The sequence below is a fragment of the Ambystoma mexicanum genome, chromosome 5p (assembly GCF_040938575.1).
Source record: "Ambystoma mexicanum isolate Mex_15411 chromosome 5p, UKY_AmexF1_1, whole genome shotgun sequence".
Taxonomy (NCBI): domain Eukaryota; kingdom Metazoa; phylum Chordata; class Amphibia; order Caudata; family Ambystomatidae; genus Ambystoma; species Ambystoma mexicanum.
In genome coordinates, this window is record NC_090930.1 from 106,480,509 (window position 1) to 106,502,780 (window position 22,272).

The 22,272-nt window shown below is 46.3% G+C and overlaps 1 protein-coding gene across 3 annotated transcripts in view; it reads right to left on the reverse strand.

Moving 5' to 3' along the window:
* The window catches only part of LOC138480767 (heat shock factor protein 3-like), a 417,702-nt gene that overhangs the window by 141,766 nt on the left and 253,664 nt on the right, over window positions 1-22,272 (reverse strand). For 2 of the 3 annotated variants that reach the window (XM_069612512.1, XM_069612511.1), the window contains exon 9: window positions 6,190-6,438. The exons of the other annotated variant lie outside the window; for it this stretch is intronic. In XM_069612512.1, the coding sequence (XP_069468613.1) occupies window positions 6,190-6,438 (249 nt within the window). The remainder of the gene's footprint in view (window positions 1-6,189; window positions 6,439-22,272) is intronic. 3 annotated transcript variants of the gene reach the window in all.

The following is a 22,272-nucleotide window of genomic DNA, read 5'->3' on the forward strand; positions in this document are numbered from 1 at the left end:
AGCAATACAAAGCAATGCACACAGGATGTCATTCAGATTGTTACTCAACGTGGATTAGATTTATTGTTTTAGAGCAATACAAGGCAATGCACACAGTATGGAATTCAGAATGCTAACCCACCTAGATTCGATTTTTTTGGACAAAAAGCATTACAAGGTAATGCAGACAGGATGGAATTCAGAATGGTAACCCAGCTAGACTCGATTTTGTTTTTAAAAGCAAGACAAGGCAATGCGCACATGATGGAATTCAGAATGGTAACCCAGCTGGACTCGATATTATTTTTAAAAGCAATACAAGGCAATGCGCACAGGATGGAATTCAGAAAGTTAACCCACATAGAATCGATTTATTTTTTTTAAAGCAATGCACGACAGTGCACACAGGATGAAATGGGAATGCTAACCGACCTAGAATCAATTTTCTTTTTTAAAATAAGCAATACAAGGCAATGCACACAGGGTGGAATTCAGAATGCTAACCCACCTAGATTTTTTTTTTTTTTTTTTTTTTTAAGAAGGAATACAAAGCTATGCTCACAGGACGGAATTTAGAATGCGAATCCACTTAGATTCTATTTCTTTTTTTAAAAGCAATACAAGGCAATGCAAGCAGGATGGAATTCAGAATGCTTACCCACCTAGAATCCTTTTTTTCTTTTTATAAAGCAATACAAGGCATTGCACACAGGATGGAATTCAGAATGGTAAACAACCTTGATTCGATTTATTTTTTCAAAGCTATACAAAGCAATACAGTGCCCAAAGAGTAAATCACGTCACAGTGCGGTGCACACAGGAATGAGAGATTAAAGGTGAACAGAATGTGAAATGAAATTACCATAATGAGAATACAGAGACCCATGCCGAAGGAGGAGGACCAGGGAGAAAAAGCAAGATAGTGATGGCACAGTTAAGGGACAGAGGGGTAGCGAGAGGAGGCAATCTGAAGTTCAGCCATCACTCATGTTTGTGCCGAAAGCAGAGGCCTGAGGTTTTAAAGTCAAAGTTCATGAAGCAGCAGGAAGTACACAGGAGGCTTGTGTGTGGGCAGCAATATGGGGAACCCAACCAAGCTCCATCAGGCCCGGACAGACACAGACAGGGCCTTTGGATCAGCCCTTGGGAGGTGGGCCAGCTTCACCTGCCGGCTCACCTGATTGGGCCTTAGAAGGCACAGGGAGCCAATCATAGTGCGGCATGGAGAACAAAGGCAAGCTCTCCTGGTCCTGCAAAGCAGCAGCGTCCATGTTTTCCCATGGACAGCCCACAGCAGGAAAGCAATGATTTCAAAATGCACACCGTCACATACAAAAAGCATTGGAAGGCTGCAAAAGGTATTAAAATGAAAAAATGCATTATACTGCAAAATGTAGGTTTTTAAATAAGGAAACATTTGCACCTCAATCTTGCAGTGCAGCGCTGCTGCAATCTACACAGTAGCTCCAGTGGGCTTACCTTGAGTCTGCTGCTGGGCGGGTGGGCAAGGATTCTCTTTAGTCAGGGAAACCTGAGGTTTGTAAGTTGGAACACGCAGGGCTCCAGTTCATTTAAAAATCTAACCATGAGGAAGGACGTTTTTGATAATAATTACCTAATCTTCCTTCAGGAAACCTGGTTAATAAATTCTCAACTCATGGGGTTTAAAATTTTACATCAACCCATCACTACATCGGGGTAGGGGAGACCTTCAGGAGGGTTGCTGATGGCATGCAAACATACTCTTATAGTGGAGGCAGAACCTATTCCTACAAGTCAGGAGGGCATCCTGGCTGATATTTTATCTGTTTCATCAGATGAGGGGTTAAAGAAATGAACAGCTATAAATGTTTACCGGAACAGCGCCTGTGTAAAACGTACAGTATTCTTGAAACACTTGGCTAACCTCTTGACGCAGGTTAATTCACTCTACCCAGGGACACCACTTTTAGTAGCGGACGACCTGAAATCACAATGTGTTTCTGTTCATTCTGTAGTAGATGAACCAAGAAACAAAACGGTGTTAGCCAGGGGGAGAAGATGGCTGTCATTCTTTATGGATTGGGACATGAGGATGACAAATAGTTCGATTGAAGGGGACCTCCCACCTGCCTCTACATGGAGCCACGGGCAGGCCACATCTATCATCGACTATGTTTTTTTATCTCTGTGGTTGTTTGATAGGTGTACATACTTTGCAATTCGAGACGGTGGAACTAGTGATCATAAATGTCTTGAAGCTTCTTTCTCTTGGTGCTCTACACAAAAAACTGAGTTCATGTTACAGTCTGTAATAGTCAATAAACAGAGAAACCGCCTGGTTAAATATAAGAGAGATGGTGTGAAACTAAATGGTGGTCTCCAACTAGCCTGTAGTAATTTGCAAGCCACTGATTTGAGAAACAAGCGCAGCCCTTTGGGTTTTCACAATGTTCTTTGGTCTAAAGAGCGTCCTCAAGGTGTGACTGTGCGAAAGACTCCGGTGCACACTGACACATTTGACGAGACTACTTGGCTCCAAAAAAGAGAAATGCGCAAGGAGATAAGGTCCATCAGGGGAGAAGTCCCAGACTCAGGTCAGTCAATAGAAAGGATAAAAATGATTAAAAACAAATATAAAAACTGGTCTAAACAGCGCCAAATAAATCGGCTGCAGAAGGATGGTGAAATGATGCTCAAGGCACTCTGCAACAATAGATCTTGTCGTTTTTGAGCAATTATCAACTCGGAAGGCAGTAACAAAATGTATGTCAAGTGAATATAGTCTCCGAAACAGATTGGATTGATTATCTATCCCAACAATTGCTAAAACCAGAGGGAGGTTGTACCTATAAGATTATGGATGCACCTTGGTCCCTAGAATGCTCAGAGGCTGATGTTTCCGAGTTAAGATCTAGGGCATCATCCTCAAGAGCGGCGGGTCCTAATGGTCTTACCTATGAAGTTCTAAAAGGGAATAAAGATCTGTGGGGCAAAATCTGTGGCTCACCACTGGCCCAATCAGAACAGAGTGTGACTTGGGTTGCTAAGGCAATGCAGTCCAGAGTGCCAATTCCCCCACCCACACATCCTGTGGAACCCAGACAGAGTGGCACCAGTTGGAGGGCTTCTGTGGAGAAGCCCGCCAAAAAGTGGAACAAAGGACCCGACCATGGTTGGAGTTACAGAGACGGACACGAACGCCATTTTAAAAAAGAGTTCTGGCACAAAGACCCATAATAATATAAATAAATAAACAATAAATAAACCGGCTGTATCTTTAACATTGCACCAAAAAGTGGTGCGTTTAAAATCAATGGGAAAATCCCACAGGAAATATTCTGGTGGAATATTTTGCGTGGTAACCACTGCCCCCAGCCAGAAACTCGACAAGACGGGACTGGACAGTGCCCCCTTGGAAACAGACCCAGGGGCAATCGAATTAGCCCCTTCCAGTACTTCCACAATATGATGGTTTGTACTGGTTCTGTTCACAATTTTGGACTAGTAAAGTCAATGGTGACTTTACATGCCCTGGGAGACAGTAGTCAGTCCCAGGGTATGGAGTCTATGTTTGGGGGTCACTATGACACCCCTGTGTTACTGCACTGAGGGTGCTGTGTAACACATACATAAAAACAGATCATACCCTATGGAGTAAAAGACCCCATAGCCCATAAGCACACAAAAAGTCAAAGACATACCTCAAATCATGCCTAAGAGTGGGAGGAAAAGAGTCTCACTCTTAGAAGGAGAAAAAAACAAACCCCAAAAATCCAGCAAAGCTGCTGGGGGACTCACTAGGTTTGGGAAATTAGCCTTATAAGAGAATTCTCCCTAACAACTGTTAGGCAGAAACCTGTGCAGTTCCCTCTGGGACCACTGCAAAAGATTTAAGACTACAGGTGTTTGGCAGTAAACCCACTTGGTAGCAGTCTGTACCACACAGATTCACTTGGTAGCTGTGGCTGAGCAGTCAGACTTCCCTCAAGAAGAGTTAGGCAGTATACAGAGTATTCACAATAGGTCAAAAGAACGCAGTAGAACACGTAAACACTGACCAGGGCGTGGTGTAAAAGAGATATCATTATTTATTTAAAACCACATCTAGAAAAACACACAGGCACTAATAGTAAGCAATTCAAAAACACGGTCACTAAAAGATATACACTCCCTTAGCAGAATATTAGACAAGTCTTAAGTAAAGCCCCACTTATTTTCAGACAGCGGTGAGCGCTTAACGCAGATGGCACTCTAATAATTCGTTTTAAAAGGGAGAGAAAAGCAGAGAATAAATTGAAACAGATCCCAACACTTTTTCAAGAACACAACAAGAGAGGGAGGCAAAGTAAAACCGTGAGTTTAGAGTTCAGTAGGCCGGATCCACTTTAAGAGGATCAAAACGAAATGTGTCCAAGGTCACATGGCTGCAGTGCACCAGAGTCTTGTAAAGGTTCAAAAAGAGTTGGACCAAAAGAAAGGGACCAGTTAGAGGGTCAAGGCGGCCAACCCAGTCCAGAAGGTTAAGGGGTTATTATTACCTTGTAGAAATCTTTAGAAAGGGAGGCCTGGCGGACACAGTACCTTAAAGTGGTGAGAATACTCCAGCGGGGGCAGTTGTTCCTGGCAGCGGATGCAAGTCGGTGCTTCATCCCGGGGAAGAGAGGATCTCGTCGGGGAGGAAGACGGGAGTCCGTTGCACTGCCAGGGAAGAAACCAGCCGCGGAGTTTCTCAGGTAAAAGGAGCGGTCCTTTAGTTCGCGGTCCAGTGGTAAGTGGCTATCCGGTTACCTGGGTGCTTGGCACGGGCAATTCGACCACAAGCTGGTCTGGGGTGCGAAGAGAAGAAGGTAAACTGGTTGTGCCCACCAGTCAGGGGAAGAAGCCTCTCCAGCCGGGAGATCTTCTCTGTCGTCGGGAAGTGGTGAGTCGGTTCCGCAGGGCTCCACCGGTGGTGTCGTCGTGGTAGGTCGGCTCAGCTTCTCCCTCGTCGGATTCTCAGGTCCTGTGGCGACTTCTGAAGTTGCAGTCCCCAAAGCCCTGCTTTTATGCAGCACACCCCCATTCACTCAGCCTAGCTGTCAATCAAACATGCTAAGTGGTGAGCCGGCCGGCTCACCACTTGGGCCAATCACACAAGAGTGCGACTTGAGTTACCAAGGTAACTCAGTCGAGGGTGCCTAAACCTCCTCCCACACTCCCTGTGGTACCCAGACAGAGTGGCACCACTTTTGGTGCCAAAAAGTGGAACAAAGGGCTCGACTTGGGTTGGAGTCACAGAAGAGAACACAAACGCCAGTTTAGAATCGAGTCCTGGCAAAAAATACCAACCGGCTAATTAATATTAATTAAATAAACCGGCGGTATGTTCGAGGCTATGAGAATTAAATAATTAAAGTTGGTAGCCTCGAACAATATATTTGCGGTCGAATATAAAAAGTAGTATCCACTGCCACCAGCCAAAACTCGATCAGGGGGGACGGAGACGTGCCCCGTCGACTAACAGACCCCGGGGCAATCGAATTGCCCCGACCTGTATGTCCACAATATGATGGTTTGTACTGGTTTCTGTTAATAATTTGGGACTAGTAAAGCCAATGCTGACTTTACATGCCCTGGGAGACAGTAGTCAGTCCCAGGATATGGAGTCTATGGTGGGGTGTCACTATGACACCCCTGTGTTACTGCACGGAGGGTGCCGTGTAACACACATAGTAAAAACACATGAGACCCTATGGAGTAAAGGACTCCATAGCCCATAAAAGACGTTAACAGTCAAAGGAACACCATAAATCATGTCCAAGAGTGGGAGAATGAGTCTCATTCTTGGCAGGAGAAAAAAAACAAACTCCAGAAATCCAGCAAAGCTGCTGGGGGACTCACTAGGTTAGGAAATTCAGCCTAAATAGAGAATTCTCCCTAACAACAACATGTACCATAAAGAGCCAAATATTTTACCTGTTGATGGCCACCAATGATATCTCCAGTGCACAGAAAAGTAGATCTTTTATGTTTGCAGTACCTCTCAAAATGGTTATCCACCTCCCAGTGGCTCCCAGCAGACACCCAACACCTAGTTTAGAACTTTCTAGCAAGTAAGTCAAAATTACAGCTAATTATAAGTGTTACAGCACAATTTACAAAGGAAACCGACCATGCTTAATATAAAGGTAGACATAAGCTCTGTATTGTAAAATTATTTTTAAAGTTTGAGAACCGCAGAGATCATACCTATCAAGTATAATGTCGTTATGTGATACTGATTTGTCTTCATTTATGATGGAGTTGATAACAGTGTCGGGGTTCTCCACATTGCTGCCCACAACGGAGGGTAACTCTAAGATGTCCCCTTCTATTGCACCAGCATCTGAAGAGTTGTCATTGACTGGATTTAAGTAGACTGTTGATGCTTGCTTCACAGCAGATGGCTGGGACGTGTTAGCAGACGATTTCGAGTGCCCTGGACTTGAGAGAAGCTGCCTAAAAACAAAAAAAACGATAAGTTACCGAACGCAGACTGTAGTCTTCATCGTTCATAGTAACTCGACATATGAAGGTACACACCACGAGGACTACTTTGCTCATAGTCAATAGTTCCCACTTCTTCACACTTGAGGGATATCCTCCACCCCCAACCCCTAGGATGGAAACGGCATCAGCACAAGAGACGCTACTGCATTCATTTTAACAAACCCGCACAGGCAGCATGAACATTTGATCTTGACACACAACCTGCCGCATGCAAACTCACCACCTAACCACTAGTCAGTTAGTGTGAGAACACTAGACATATTTAGCGGGACGGAGGCGGTAAGGGGACAAAGGGAACTAGGAATACAGAAGCATGTCTGGTACAGAGCCACATTTCCCCTGTGTCTGGTGCCTGGGCATTAACCGCAACAGGGGAGTGTGGATACAGTTGGTCAAAGCACCAGAAGGTGATGAGGAGACGCAAGGCAATGCAACTTTTAGCTGAAAGCAAAATGGACATTCTAGAGAAATGTACTCCGAAGGCACAAAATACATCGATTTGTGCACACGACACAATCGTTCGACCATACCTCCCATATTGAAGAGAATGTACAGAAGATGAAAGACACCACCACTCTTAAGTCTTCTCTCACTCATTCCTCATCCTCGAGGTCAAGACAATGGGGCTCATTACGGGTTTGGTGGTATCTGGGCGTTTAAACCGCCCAGATACTACCAAACTGTATTAGCGTTACCACCACTTGGTATGGCGGTATTACACATTACAAGTGGCAGTATATGGTGTTAGTCCCCATTACATCGGGTCCCATTGGACACCATTTAGGGATTTTGCCGGCATTAGCGGCGGCAGTATTATCAGCGATTTTTTTCAGTAAGGTGGCGGAAATACCTTCAGCTCTCAGCAGGAGGTCAATCAGCCACCTTACCGGCAAATTCGTGGTTGGTCGGTGCGGTAATGTGCCGGTATACCTTAATACCGGCACGTTAGTACTGCACCGGCCAGCTTGTATTGAGCCCCAATGTTAGGAAGCCTTTCACACTACGATGGTCAACGTGTTTGAGCAGACCCTTACGATTACTTACGATTCCAGTCCCCTCTGGAGCAGCTGTGGAAAACCCAAATCCTGCTCCAGCACTCCTAATGGCACAGACCTGCGTAAGGCACTGAAAGAGATGGTGCCGACGGCGTCTTTGGCCCCCAATGCCACATATTGCTTCCTCCTCCTTGGCGCTGGTGCCGGTTTCTTTAGTGCCAGAGGCTGATGTCTTCAGTGCCAGCAGCATTGAAGTGTAAGGCTTCAAAAGGGCAGTTTCTGCTCAATACATAAGTAGCCCCAGTATATCAGCCATGATAGACCTACACAGATTCAAGTGTTCCAGACATTTTTCAAAAGCATGGGGTAAAAAAGATATGCCTGATGGATCTAGTCAGAACTGCTTGTTAAATAGGCTTTACATGACCAGTCCAAGGAGCCTTAACCACAGCTCAAGAAAAACTAGTGTGTCTCAAGCAGACTTCACACCTTAGTGGTTTTAGAAAATGTCGCCAACCACAGCTGTTTTACTAGACTTTTGCTTCATTGGAGCTGTGGTAAATAGGGTGTGGGATTCCCTAGTCTGACTGCTCCGTCAGAGGAAGTTAGGGCACACACCATTACTGTTATCTTGCAGCTAGAGGTTCTGAAGGTGCCTTCCTTACTGCCATCTATCAGGGCTATAATGGAGACCAACTCAATTATGGAAACAAGCATCTCCCTAAAAAGCATAGGGCTGGAACTTCGTATCCATTCACTATTTGTGATGGTGCATCCCAAGCACCCGGCCCACATCCTTTCCCATCATTTCCTGAGACATGGAGTCCAAAACAAATGAATGTGTAGGAAGCTAAGCCTTGCAAACCCCAAATGCCTCTTGTAGTTTAGCCCAATACTATTGTACTCTCTAAGAAGTGGCTGAGATGGCCAGAAACCATCTTCCACCTAATATCCAAGGCCCTTTACAACAAATTCTGTAAAATAGAAAAGATAATAATGCTCGCTGTTAGGGAGAATTCTCATTAATGGCTGATTTACCTTACCTAAAGAGTCCCCCAGCAGCTTTGCTGAATTTCTAGGATTAATGTTTTTCACCTGGTAAGAGTATGAGCCTTTTTTGCCCACTCTTAGATGTGTTTTGCTGTGTGTATTTTCACTGTTTGTGTGATCTTGGGCACTGGAGCCTCACCTACTCCATGTGCACCACTTTTTGTGTGTGTTACACAGCACCTTCAGTACAGTGACACAGGGTTATCTTTGAGACTTCCCACTGACTCCATTTTTCTGGGGCTGATTTACTGTCCCCCAGAAACAGGTAAAGTTGCCATTAACTTTATATAGTCACTTTAAACTGCAGACCCAGTACACCCCCATCTTACATGGAGTACTGGAAAGGGTTAATTCTTATCCCTTTTTGTCTGTGCCTCTTGGAGCCTTGTTACGCACCCTTAACACTAAGACTTGGCTGGTGGCAGTGGTATCTACCCTAACATTCCTACCGCGATTATATTACATAAACGTGGCATTGTTCCAGGCTATTATATTAGCCTTGAACATAAACCCGGTTGACCAAATACATTTTATTTTGGTTCCGGCTGGGTTAATTCGCCATTTCTTTTTGTTAAAGTCTTTCTCGTGTTTTACTCTGCGTGCCAAACCGGGGATGATTCCTTTGTTCACTGTCTTTTCGCGGGCTTCTGCACAGAAGCCCTCCTTAAGGCGGCTGATAGTCTAGATGGGCAGGAATTCGGGGGGGATCTTCGGACCCCTGACATGGGTTGCCTTAGTAACCCAAGTCGCATGCTTGTTTATTGCCTAAGTGGACTCGCCTTTCCAGGCCAGCCACCCTGCTGTGTGATTGACAGCCGGGCTGTATGAGTGGAGGAAAACTGCATAACAAGCAGGTCTCTGGGACTGGAAAGAGAGTCGCCACTGGAAGGAAAAAACTAACGAGAAACTGGAAAAGGAGGACCCCTACCACGACTGAACTGCCCGGTGAAGCCCTGCTGCAGGTCCGAATCCCCGAATCCGACAACAGAGAAGATTCTCCAGGAAACTTCTTCCATTGAGCTGGTGCGACTAACCAGTTCGCCCAAACTTCAAGCTAGAACCCCTCCTCTTGTCGAATTCACTGTACAGAGCTACAGTGGGCAGGATAGCCAGGAAGGTCAGACCCTTCTTGGGTTTTAAGGAGCTCACCTTTTATTCGTTGTTTTGCTCTTCTGGCTTCTTCCCTGGGTGGTGCAGGACCCTCCAGTCTTCCTACTTCTGATCAGTCGGACAGTCGCTTCAGGAACCGTGAGCCTGCAGGAGCCACCAGGAACGTCTGCCTCAGATACAGCTCCCTCTTCGTTTCAAGGTACTGTGCAAATCCGGTTGCCCGTTTCATTAAACCACGGTGAAAGTGTTCTCCAATCGGAGGGCTTGTCCTTCTCTTCTCTTTGAACTAACTTTTCTACCAACCAACCTCGTCCGGAATCTGTGCCAAATTTTACAGCGAACTACATTGAACCTATTATCTTGAGCAAAAGACTTTTGAACCATTGACTTTGGCCCTAATCCTTTTCTATCTGATTTTAACCTTGTAGCATCTCTTGTTCAATTGCTCTGATTACTTACCTGTTGGTGTTGCTTGATTTCTAATAACTTTGTCTTTCCCTCCCTTTTAAATTGCTGGAGTGCCATTTTGCTCCCACTTCATTTTGTGAGCTTAACTTGTCTGGAATTTAAGAGAAGTGGTGTGGTGCATTTATGATTGTGATCTTTAACTTGCTTAGAATAGTGAAAAGTTATACAACTGTTGAGTAAATAAATATATATTCTTTTACTTAGAAACCTTGAGTCAGTGTTTGCCTGAATCATAGTAATTGCTGTCCTTTGTGTAACTATTTGTACTGTTCACTTACTCTTGAGATAGGTCTGACAGCTCCGCTACTGCTACCACTATAACTGTGTAGTACAGGTTTGTACCCAAGGTGAAATTGAACTGTCACTTGTAGTCTTAATTGTGTGTAGTGTTCCCAAAGGGTACTGCATATAATTCTGCCTAACACTCGCTACTCACAAAAGATTGTGCGGAATAAGCCATGCATACAGGTGTGGGTTTGAGGCATCACCACGGGATGAGAACAGTTAAGTTTGCTGCGGATGCCCGTGCTAAATTTAAATTATTGGATTTGCCATTCAAAAACTCCACAGGAATGAGGCAGACCAAAGCCGAACTGTCAGCCCTCTCAGCTTCCTTCTCCACCATTAGAGGAAGTTAAAACCTATACTATGCACCCCCCCAATCATGAAGAACTGGCTATATTCCCAGCATCAACCGCAGCAACAGGGGGGAGAAAACATTCCATTCCTCAAAGGGAAGTGGTGCTTCCAAACAGAGGGCCTCCAACCTCTGTGCCATTTTACCCACTGGCTGCATAACCAGTTTAAGGTCTTCTTCATTGGCCATCACAAGGATCATTTGTGGGGGAGGGGAAGGATTCCACACTTCAGAAGCAGAAGGGCTTGGCAGAACATAACTTCAAACAGTTGGATAATGCAGATTTTAGAAAACGCATCCTGCCACTCATCTTGTAAAATCCCAAACAAGAACCACCCACTTTGAAGTCGCCTCTTTCAGAACGGTTCCTCTTCCAAAACAAATCGCTCAGCTATGGCTTGGGCCTCTTCCAAGAAATCGCTCAGCTATGGCTTGGGCCAGGAGTGTAAGTCGGGAAACCTGGGGACTAATAAGTACCAGGGATATAAATTACTGGTATTTATTAGTACCAAAGTTGGACGACCCGTAGACTTTTTATAGATCTGAGACCCATCAACAAGTGCCAATGAAAGCACCAAATCAAAATCGTTACTCTGTCATATTCTCCAGGCTTCGGAGCTGCACGACTGGATCATGTTTTTTGTGAACGGAGGATAGCACAGAGGCAACGTGCTGGTCTTGGAAGCAAGACCACACAGAGCAACAGAGGTTTGAATCCGGATCCACGCTTAGAAACCGAACTCAGGAATGGTATTAAGTGTGTACTAAAATAAATATTAAATAAATAAATAAAATGAATATGTATGATTTGTACTTTGCCTCTATCCACTCAAGCATCAGAAGAACCTTTGCTTTGTGAGAGAGGCACTCACTACCAGTTTGCAGTGAGCCTATAGGCCAAGAGTATTGAAGAATATCATGGCAGTGGTGGTTGCTTAGCTTCAGGGGAGGGTCTCAGAAGACTGACACCCATCCCTAGCTTGACGAAATGCTCCTGTGGATCATGGCGGAAAAGTAAGCATTATAGGACCTCACAATGACTTGCAGTCTCCTCCATGAAATGGGTTTCTCCAACCTAAGGAAGTACTTTCTGAGTCCCCAACACATGTCTGCAATGTATAGGGGCCGTCCCTGATATGGAGGAAATCATGGCAATTTCTCCCCCAGTGGCAAGCATCTAGGTCACAATAGCTTGTGTTGAGAGACAGATGAATATGTCACGCACAGCTTCTGCCCCTCCTCCACTCCAATACCGCACGGGTGAGAAACATTACTCACTAAGACAACTGTATCGCCCATATCCCAGGCAGTTATAGCAGGAGAAGGACACAATCTAAGCTGAAGAACTAACATTGTAGCAATACATGTGCATGCATTGCATTAGACACAAAGAATATTTGCATTCAACATGAAGAACGCAGACACTGGGCGACATATGTACTTATACACGCAGACTATTAACATAGCACCGATATGACAGGAAGAACACTAACATAAGAAATGCATAAGCAGAATGCAACATGAATGACACATAAATATAGCTCGCTAACACAGAAACACAACAGTAAAGGGCAGCCATCCTTCCTAAGATAGCCACCCTTTCTAAGATGGAAGCCACAACATGCTTCTGGTTAAACTAAAGGCCCCAATGGCCTCACGAGAACTCAAAATGCTTAAAAATCCCAAAAACACAGATCCGTGAACAGCTGATGAAGGACCTGGCAACCACAGCCAAGGTTACCGCGAATTAAGGGAAGGTCAGAACGTTGTAGTGAAAGTACGAAATAGCAATTCACAGGACGCAATAAAGATACTTTCATATTAAAAGTTACATAACATTACAATCAGCCCTTGTAAGCCAGGTGCAATATAACTATAAGCCAAAGGACTCCATGAAGATAGGAGTGTCCCCAGTGGCAAGAGAAAACATAATAATCAGATCAATATTAGCTAAATTCCCAATAAATAAAGGGTGAAATAATTCCAAATAAAGTCCCATCACGCATGACCCATAATTGAAGAACACTGTCAATTCATTAGCAACGAACAAAGACAGGACACCTGCCTTACTCGATACACCGATCCCCAGACACAAGAAACCACACAAGGCCAAATACAAAGAGATCACACTGGCTCATGGCCTGGAAATGAGGGATGGCCTCTTCTTTACTTGAGAGGAAAGCAGTCCATGGAACTCTCTCCCCCTACTCCTGTCTGGCTCAACGCTTATTAACCTGTCAGTTGTCCAAGGTTGGTTGGTAAGAAGCCAACCAATGAAAATCTCTAATGTTACGTCGCCCATGAAGCAAGGCGCCAGCCAATTACACATTGACGAGATGATGTGTTTTTTACCGTTATCAATTTAGAGGTGGTCGCAGGAGGAGCCATCAGAAACGCGTTCGCCAATTAGAAATGTAACCCTACAGAATGCGTATGTAATCACTACTATTAACCAATCCCTGTAGGTTTTGGTAACTAAGATTGCAGTATGATGTCGGTTATGACAAATGTTGAATATATAAGCCATTGTTTTTGATGAGCATGTCGAGAGCGCCAAGAATTGAATGCTTGTATATTGTCCCTGCTTTATTGTCATGATAATAAAGCTGGGTTTTTCCTTGCATTTTGTTGATTTCCATTACTGAGTCCGGTTTGAACTGGCTCCAGAACCTCTGTGTAATGTCGGACTTGCCAGACCGTCTTCAAACTCTCTAAAAGGATTCAGTGTAGGTTTCCTTGAGTATACTAGGTCTCATGGCATCCTGCAGTTTCCTAGTCCCAGAAACACAAATGACTCACCATTGGTAATACACTTTCCCCTCCCCCAAATTGCTCAATATGTGTATAATGACTAGCATCGGCTGGTTCTCAAAAACGTTTCACCAAAAGGGGGCACAGTTTAAGTCCCTCAACGCTCCAGCTCCTTAACATCAGCAATGATGTGGGCAGCCCATTTACACAGCCCCCCACGGCACACTACCTCAGTTTTCCCTTTTTTACCCTCTGGACAGCCGCTTGAGGGAACTGGTAAAGGAACCATTGTTTCAGTTGGAATAGAGTGGGAATGGAGCAGGAGGAAAGGTCAAGCATTATAAAACAAAATATTTTTGCAGGACGGCCCTGCTAAAATGTGTGTCTTGACCAGATAAGGGCCTAAAAATTAAGTTGATGCCAACCCCCTGGAGGAATAGGCACCAAGACTTTCAGGCACCCCCTTCACTGCCAGAGAATAGCATTCTAGCAAAACGCAATAGAGGATGGCTGGAAGAGTGAGAAGGGTATGACCAGATGTGCTCGGCCTTGAGACCCAAGCGACTCCTCACTGATGAGGCCCAACGATGCCGAAACATGTCTGGGGATGCTTGTGGTCTTGTACAGAAGGGATGTGGCCAAGCAGTTTGGGCTGGACTTCACCTTTTGGGATGGGACCAAGACTGCTTTGCACATGGTCTTTCCCCTTTTGTAATGGCTTGGCAGGTGAAGAACGGTGGTCTGGAGAGTTGCCCAGAGCAATGCCAGAGGTTAAAATTCATTCGAAACCTTCCAGCCATCACCTCTTGTTTTGCTAAGCAATAGCTCACAGACATACAAAGGTCAATCCATTGACAGAGCATTTTCTTCTAAACTACCTGTACCATTTTGGCCTCGGTTTATTGTTTGCTTGCTATGCGCTTATACAGCACATAAATTCTGTTTCAAAGCGTCAACAAGGCAACAGGGAGGGAACATGGGATTGCAGTACAATTAAAATATACAAGAAATACAGTAGGGGAAGGGGCAGCCGAACCTACTATTCCTTATGAGTATTCAGAACGTGCAAGTGCAGCAAGGAAGAGGGCAGTGGGGTAGGTGCTGGGGTGATCATGCTCTAGGGTGAGCTACAGATGAAGTGCAAGGTATGGTAAGTGCTATACGGCCAGGAGCCGCGTTGGGTTGAAAAGTGTGAGTCTCCAGTGCGGAGGGTTTGCCAAGGCAAATGCTGAGGGTAGACAGAAGCTGGGAAGATTGGGTGTGAGTGGTCAGGGGCCACAAGGATGCATAAGGGTCCAAGACACCAATCACAGCAACTGTTAAATTAGCAGAGGAGGAAAAGAGGAAAGTCTTGAGGTGCTTTCGGAATTTAAGAAGGTCCTGCTCAAGACGCAGAGGGAGGCTGTCCCATAGGAGGGATCCACATGAAGAAAGCGAGCGACCTCCTGCTCTCTGTTTAGCAAATCCCTTTACACAAAGGGAGTTGGTGCCAGAGGAACATAGAGGTCTAGAAGGAGAGTATTTTGTAAGAGTTGCAGATAGTGTGGTCCCCGGCCACAGACAGCCTTGTGGATGATGCAGAGGGATTTTAATTTGATATGTATAGCAACCGGGAGCCAGTGGAGACATTTTAGGGCAGTGGAGATGTGGTCCCTGGGCTTAAGGCCAAGGATAAGTCTCGCTGCTCTATTCTGGATTAGCTAAGGGGGTCGCAGAGTGGAAAAAGAGAGGTTGAGAAGGAGGCTGTTGCAATAGTCAAGTCTAGAGAGAACCAGGGCTCAGCAGACATTGAGCTTCTGGGGGAAAGTGAGATAATTGAGAATTCCTTTGAGAAGGAAGAGTTGAAAGTGGGACTTCGTAGCAATGGCCCGTGTGTGAGGGAGGAAGGAGAGAGAAGAGTCAAAGATGACTCCGAGGTTTCTGGCTTCAGAAGAAGGAGCAGAGGGAGAGCCCAAGGAGGGAGGCCAGAGAGAAGGGAAGAAGGACAGAGCAGGGGTCCCAATTAGAAGGATCACAGTTATGCTGGCATTGAGGCAGAGACTTATGGAAGTGCACCAGGCATCGATGGCAAACAGGCAGTCAGGAATGAAGGAAGGTGCGAGTGAGTCAGCAGAAAGTCTGAAAAAGAGTTGAGTGTCATCTGCATAACACTGGAAGTTGGGGAAGAAAGAGGAAATGAGGAGTGACTGCTGAGCAGGGTAGAAGTTAAAGAGCCAGGGGGAGAGGATAGATCCCTGGGGGACACCACAGGTGGAAAAGGCAGTAGGAGAGGAGTAGGTTCCCAAGATGACTTGGGAAGAGCGGTCAGTTAGGAAAGAGATCAGCCATTCCAGTGCCCGTTCCGAGATACCAAGGGTATCATGGAGCCTTTGTTTGAGGATGGAATGGTTGACAGTGTCAAAGGCAGAGGAGAGATCATGTAGGATGAGCACAGCTGGGGAGTTAGTCCAGGGATGCAAGCAGTTCTTCACAGGTGTTCAGAAGAGCAATTTCCGTGTCTCTGGATGCTCGGAATCCAGATTGATGATCGTGGAGACCAACAACAAGTTCAGTGTGCGAGTTGAGTTGGCAGTCCAGCTTCTCCAGCAGTTTCGCCAGGAAGGGGGGTTATTGAAATGGGACCGTAGTTGGATGGACAGGTAAGGTCTACTGAAGGTTTTTTCAGGAGCGGGCGCACAAGGGAATGCTTGAGGGAGGAGGAGAAAGAACCAGCAGCGAAGGAGCGGTTGCAGAAATCCTTAAGTGCGGTTGCAAGAGAGACAATGTTGTCCTTGATGGTTCTGGACGAGCAGGGTGTGACCTGTTTGGAAGAAGCCTTCATAGAGCGGACAACTCTGGTAACTTCTTCAGGTGTGACGGGGGTTAAGGTTGAAGGAAGAGGGTGAGTGGGCAAGGGAGGCAAGAGGTTGTGGGATGGGTTTAGCGGGTGAGTAACAAGCATGTCCAGGATGTCCTGAGATTTGTGGCCAGTGCGTTGCAGAGGGCATGGGAGGGAAGAGGGGAAGACTAGACTGCAGAAGGGTTGGCTAGCTCCCTGCAGATTTTGAAATGTTCAGCCGTGTTATTGGATGTGCCAGATACCTGTGCCTGAATGTGCGGCTTTTCAGTGGCACACATGGAGAGTCTGTATTGCTTTGGAGCAGGCGGCAGGCCCGTTTGTCAGAGGGTGGACCTGAGGTTCGCCACTTCCGTTTCGCTGCACTTTTGTTTCAGGGCTGCAAGTTCTGAAACATACCATGTGTTACGCTTAGAGGCAGTTTACAGGTGGATCCTCATGACTGGGGCAAGGATGTAAAGAGTATTGGTGATGGCTGAGTGAAGGTTGCTGAGAGCAGAGTCGGTGGTAGAGTTTGTGGTAGGGGCAATGAAGGTAGAAGCAAAGTCATCAGCTGACATTAGCTTCATCGGAGGGATGTTCGAGAACGAGGTTGGCAGGGCTTTTGAGGGTTCGGTAGGAGGGCCGAAGGGATCCAGGAGGGAGGAGAGAATGGTCTGACCAAAAGAGACGGGTGACCAGAGGGGGAGCGAGAAAGAGATCAGAGTGGATGATAGCATCCAGGGTGCGCTCAGCCCTCCTGTCTAACTGCTAGATAATTAAAAGCAGACACACATTTTGGGGTATAATCAATGAAACCTTTTCCCCTTGGAATAATGCAGAGGGGGATAGAGTACTGGTAATTGATTTTCTTGCAAAAGATCAAATTCAGAGATAACCTGCAGTAACAAAAGTTCTCCAAGTGTCTAATCCTATGTGATTGGTAGAGCTAACTTTGATTTAGAGATGATGCTGGGTGCAGCACATTTTTCTACCAGGCTTCGTTTTATTTTGCATGCACTTCCTCATTGTACGGCTCCATGCGCGAGTACCAAATACTCTAAAGTGGCTGTGTTAAGGCATGCCCCTAAAAGCTCACACCAGAAAATATACAACCCGCTAGGGAAAAAGAGGCCAAGAAATTCTTACAAGTTTTAATTATACAAAAAATAGGTGTGCCAGCAAAGAACTCTGCTGCTTAAGAACGTTCTGAGCCAAAAGGGTTCAAAGCAAAGGCTTAAACGGGGACAGAGCATCATCCTTCTATAGTACAAAACTGCACTGTCGGTTGGTGTCATCATGTCGCATGGTCGGCCTTCTCCATAGGGGATACCAGGCCATTGGCTCCAGCCCTGTCCGTCCGTCTTCCATCATGTGGGGTCAACTGGGCTCATCGTCTCCAGGGAACCAAGGTCAAAAAGAAAATTAGTTGCATTATTCTACAAGTGCTACTCTATCATTACACAGGGCACCTGGCATGATCATGGACTGGTACAGGGGGAAGCGACAGGTCACTCTGACCCGCACACATTTCACACATCCCAATTGTGTCGGTCACCTTTTAAGGCTTCCACTCTCGCTTTTGAACTATAATTTATCCCTCCCTGTATCTCGCATTACAAACCATGTTATTTAAAGTAATGATAGGGTGACCATTCTCTTAGATTTCTTATGGTTAGTTAGTTTACGGTTGGTGGCCTGGAGTCAGTTGGTATCTTGGAATTCAGGGGTCTTAAGATTCGGACAGTTCGGAGGCAGGCTCTGGCCTGTTTGTGGTAACATGTACAGCAAGGCACCTAGAACTGACTCGTGGCCTTGCAGGATACATTCTTTCTCGGGATAAACATATTGTCAACAGTTTTAGAACAAAGGAGGGTTTTTGTGGAAATTAGCAGAGCGGGTCTCTCTCTCATTGGGCCTATTTGTGTTACTTTATCAGGTTTGCGGCCTGGGTCTAACACGATGCCATGCAGGCCCTATACTTCTACCATAACTACAAAAGTCTAAACATCTAAAATGTGCATAAAATTATGGTTGGGCAGGGCCTTTTAGTACGGCTCCCTGGCACATCATAGGTCTCTTCAGCACTTAATGGGGTGGGATAGGTTCATTTCTTTCCCAACATTCTCCCCTTTCGTTACTTCTACAGTAACAAACTCCCCCCAACGTATGTGTTTGTTCACCCTTCTCACTGCCTCCTAATATGGTGGACTTCCCTTTATTGGCATTCAGGCCCTAACAACAGACTGCAAACTTTCTCCTGATCGTGCATGTTCTTTGGGTGTGCACGTCATATATACATAGATCAACCTACACTTCCTCATAATTCTCAGGGTCAGGGGCTGGGACAATAATGGTGTGATACAGATGGTCAACTTCATCTTCCGTTTGTATTGCTAGGTACTTTTGAAACCTCAATTGATATTATTATTGTGCTATTAGGCACTGCTTTGGCACAACACCGGAGTCCCATTTGGCAGGTGCCAAGATGAACACGATGACAGGTACCAGCATCTTCACGATGCCTCCTAGCAAGGAAGGGTCCCAATCGAACGTGACGTCGAACCAATCATCCCCTGGCATTCCAGCTTTTTTCATGCGAACTCTCAGACCGTGTACTGCAGCTATTATGTGAAACAATGACACATTCTCTGCGTCTTTGGAAGCCACGAAAGTGCAACACGAAGCCGTGATTTTTCAGCACACGCCTCCTTCCATTGCCGTCAACATATTGAAGAGGTAGCGGTTCTGCATTGTCATCAGCCTCAGGAGGCGCAGCGCACACATTATGACATTATACCTGTGCTCAGAGTCATTTGCCAACTGGACCAGTTCCCAGCCTACTTTCTGCAGGCATTTTGCATTAGCTGCTGCCTGTACACCGGGTAGCAAGAGTGAGGCGAAGAAAGTCTCAGCCGAGCTGAACCATCTGTATTCTTCAGGGATTTCCCCAACCAATGCGGCTGTGTCTTTTGCGCATGGTCCCTGCTGCAACAAAGGCCCTCTGACTACCATGCAGAATAAAACAGCGAGCATAGAGCCGTTCCTGGTTCCTGCACATGCGCGGTGTAGTAGTAGAGCATCCATCACACCGCCCAAGGAACCTGCATGTGCAGTGGTGAGCAAGAGTGCACCCTATGCTCATTCAGCCCTGCAGCTAAGCTAAACACCACCAACCTTGCATGGCTCATTGAGCATCAATGCTGTGATGAGAGCTTACATCCAAGCCTGCGTCTCTTTGGCTTCTAACACGGGCGGACTCTTAAAAATCTGCAAGGAGCTGGCTAATCCTGCTGCAGTCTCCACCTCTCCTGTTCCCTCCCAGGCCCATTCCACAGCACTAGCTTCTCACTTCACCATTAAAACTCCTGTCCTCTCTATCCTCTTCCTCTCACTATACATCGGTTGGCCCCTCTCCGGCTGTCTCTCCTCCTCCTTTCTCCTCTTTCCCAGTGTTCTCTCCTCATGAAGTTTCTAGACAATTCCGTTCTATGAAGGTATCGTCCAAGCAGGTGCTCCCATGCTCCCCAGAACCATCAAGGACCACATCGACACCCTTGCTCCTGCCTGGGCCAATTTCTGCAATCACTCTTTTGCCACTGGAACTTTACCCTCCCCATTAAAGCACTCCCTTGTGCACCCCCTCCTTTAGAAGCCCTCTGCCGATCCTTCCTCTCCGGCAGACATTTGCCCAATCTTTATCACTACTTTCCTGGGCAAACTCCTGATAAAGCTGGCCATCTCCCAGATTACTCTCCCTACTGAATCTGTTGGTTGTCTCCATGACCAACAGTCTGGTTTTAGAGCAGCCAGAAGCATGGAAACTGCTCTTCTGATCACCCGTGAAGACTTGCTCTCTAATGTAGACTCTAGTCTTCCTTCTGACCTCAACCTCCTTGATCTATCCTCTGCTTTCAACACAGTCAACCACGCCATCCTGATCAATCATCTCTGTGACAACCTGGGCATCACGGGTCAGGCCCTAGCCCGGTTGACCTTCTCTGATCGACCCTTCCAGGTCCAATTGGGGTCCTTTCTCTCCACCACCTCTCTCTCCACATGTGGTTTTCCCCAGGACTCTAATCTCTCACCCAGGCTCTTGAACCTTTACTTGGCACTTCTGGCCCAAATATCAATATCACCTAATCTCTACCTTCTCTCCTACCTTTCAGTGTTATGCTGATAATCTGTTCTCCTTCAGGCTCCTCTCAGCTGCCTCTCCGCTCTCGCTCATTCCCGTCTATCTGCTGTTCATGAATGGTGTGCCTCCAAAGATTTCTGCCTTAATAGCATTAACAAAGAGATCCTTCTCATTGGACCCCTGCTCAGCTTTCCCTCTTTCACTCTGGCCGCCCTCCTTGGGGCCTATACCTGCACCTTCCTGCGAGACAAAAAACCTTGGCATCATCTTCGACGCCACCCTCTCCTTCTCTTCTCACATCACGGACATCTCTAAGAAGTCCCACTACCAGCTGCACTTCCTCAGAGGTATTCTTCCTTTTCTCATTTCCCCCCAGGAGCTCATTGTACCAGAGCCCTGGTTTTCTCTAGGCTGGACTACTGCAACATCCTCTTTCTAAATCTCCCTGCCTCTACTCTTCGCTGTCTGCAACTAATCCAGAACAGGACTGCAAGACTTGTCATTGGCCTCAAGCCCACAGATTGCATCGCTCCAGCCCTGAAATCTCACCATTGGCTCCTGGTGGCTGCAAGCATCAAGTTCAAGACCCTCTTCATTATTCACAAAGCTTTCTGGGGCCGGGGCCCACACTATATCTAACTCTGTCTTCCTAAGCATTTTCTTTCTTGAGCCCTCTGCTCATCCACCTCCAACACTCTGAGGGTCAGACGCTTCTCCAGACAGAGTGGGCGGGGTAGATCTCTGTCCTCGTCTGGGGCCTCCCTCTGAAACAGCCTCCCTGCCTCTCTCAAACTTGAGTAGGACCACCTAAGGTTCCGTAAGCAACTCTACACCTTCCTTTTCGCTTCTGCTTTGTCTCTCTCTCTCTCCCTCTTCCTCGCTGATGTACCTGTCTGCTGCACTAACTGGTTACCTGGCCAGCCTCTGAACTTTAACAGGCTCCTTCACGACCAGTATCCCCCCTGCACTTAGACACTGTATCTGCAACCCTAAAGTCCCTTGCTCTGTGTACTTACTAAAGCTGTCCACCCCGGCAGCACATACTTCTCCCCTGCCTTCCCCCTTGCACGATCTGAATGACACAAGTCCTAGTAAGATTGTTTGTTTTGTTCTCCCTTTGTCTCCCCTTCCTTGTCTTATTGTGCCTAATAACACTTGAGCACAGGTGCGTTATAAATGACATGACATATATCAATATACTGAACTGTCGAAGGGAAACATGGTTTCCTTGTTTCTGATGCACTTGAACTAGGGTCTTTAGAGGAGGAACACACAAAGGGTGTAGGTGGAAGGGGGTTCGACTATGCTCACCACATCAAAGCAACGGATAGCCAGACACAGGAGCCAGCCCCCTCGCTCAGCTTTTTGTTTCAGCTTAGGAAACGCTCAGTGTTTTCACTGGGCTGGCTTGCCCGAGTCGTCTTATCCATAAAGTGTGGCCATCATGGATTTGTAGCCCCAGAGCGTGAAGTGAGTTGGTGGTGGAAGCATGAGGTGATAAGTCTACCAAAAGTGGCAGAATAGCATGCTGATATATGGCTCAGGTGACTAGATGCCCAACAAATGTACTCCAACTCTCTAAACTTTAGTTGCAAAGCAACAATTGGAAAGTGGTAGCTAGTTTTCTGTAACTAGAATGTATGCTGTTGGATGCGTTCCTGCTATACGCAGGAGCATTGCTGTGCTTTAATCACACTTGGCTGCTCTGAAATCTATGCAGATGCCTGTCGCACATCTGCATCACTATTATGGGATTATTGCAAAACGCTCTGAGACCAAGCTCATTGACAATTGGAATAATTCTGATGCGTTTCAA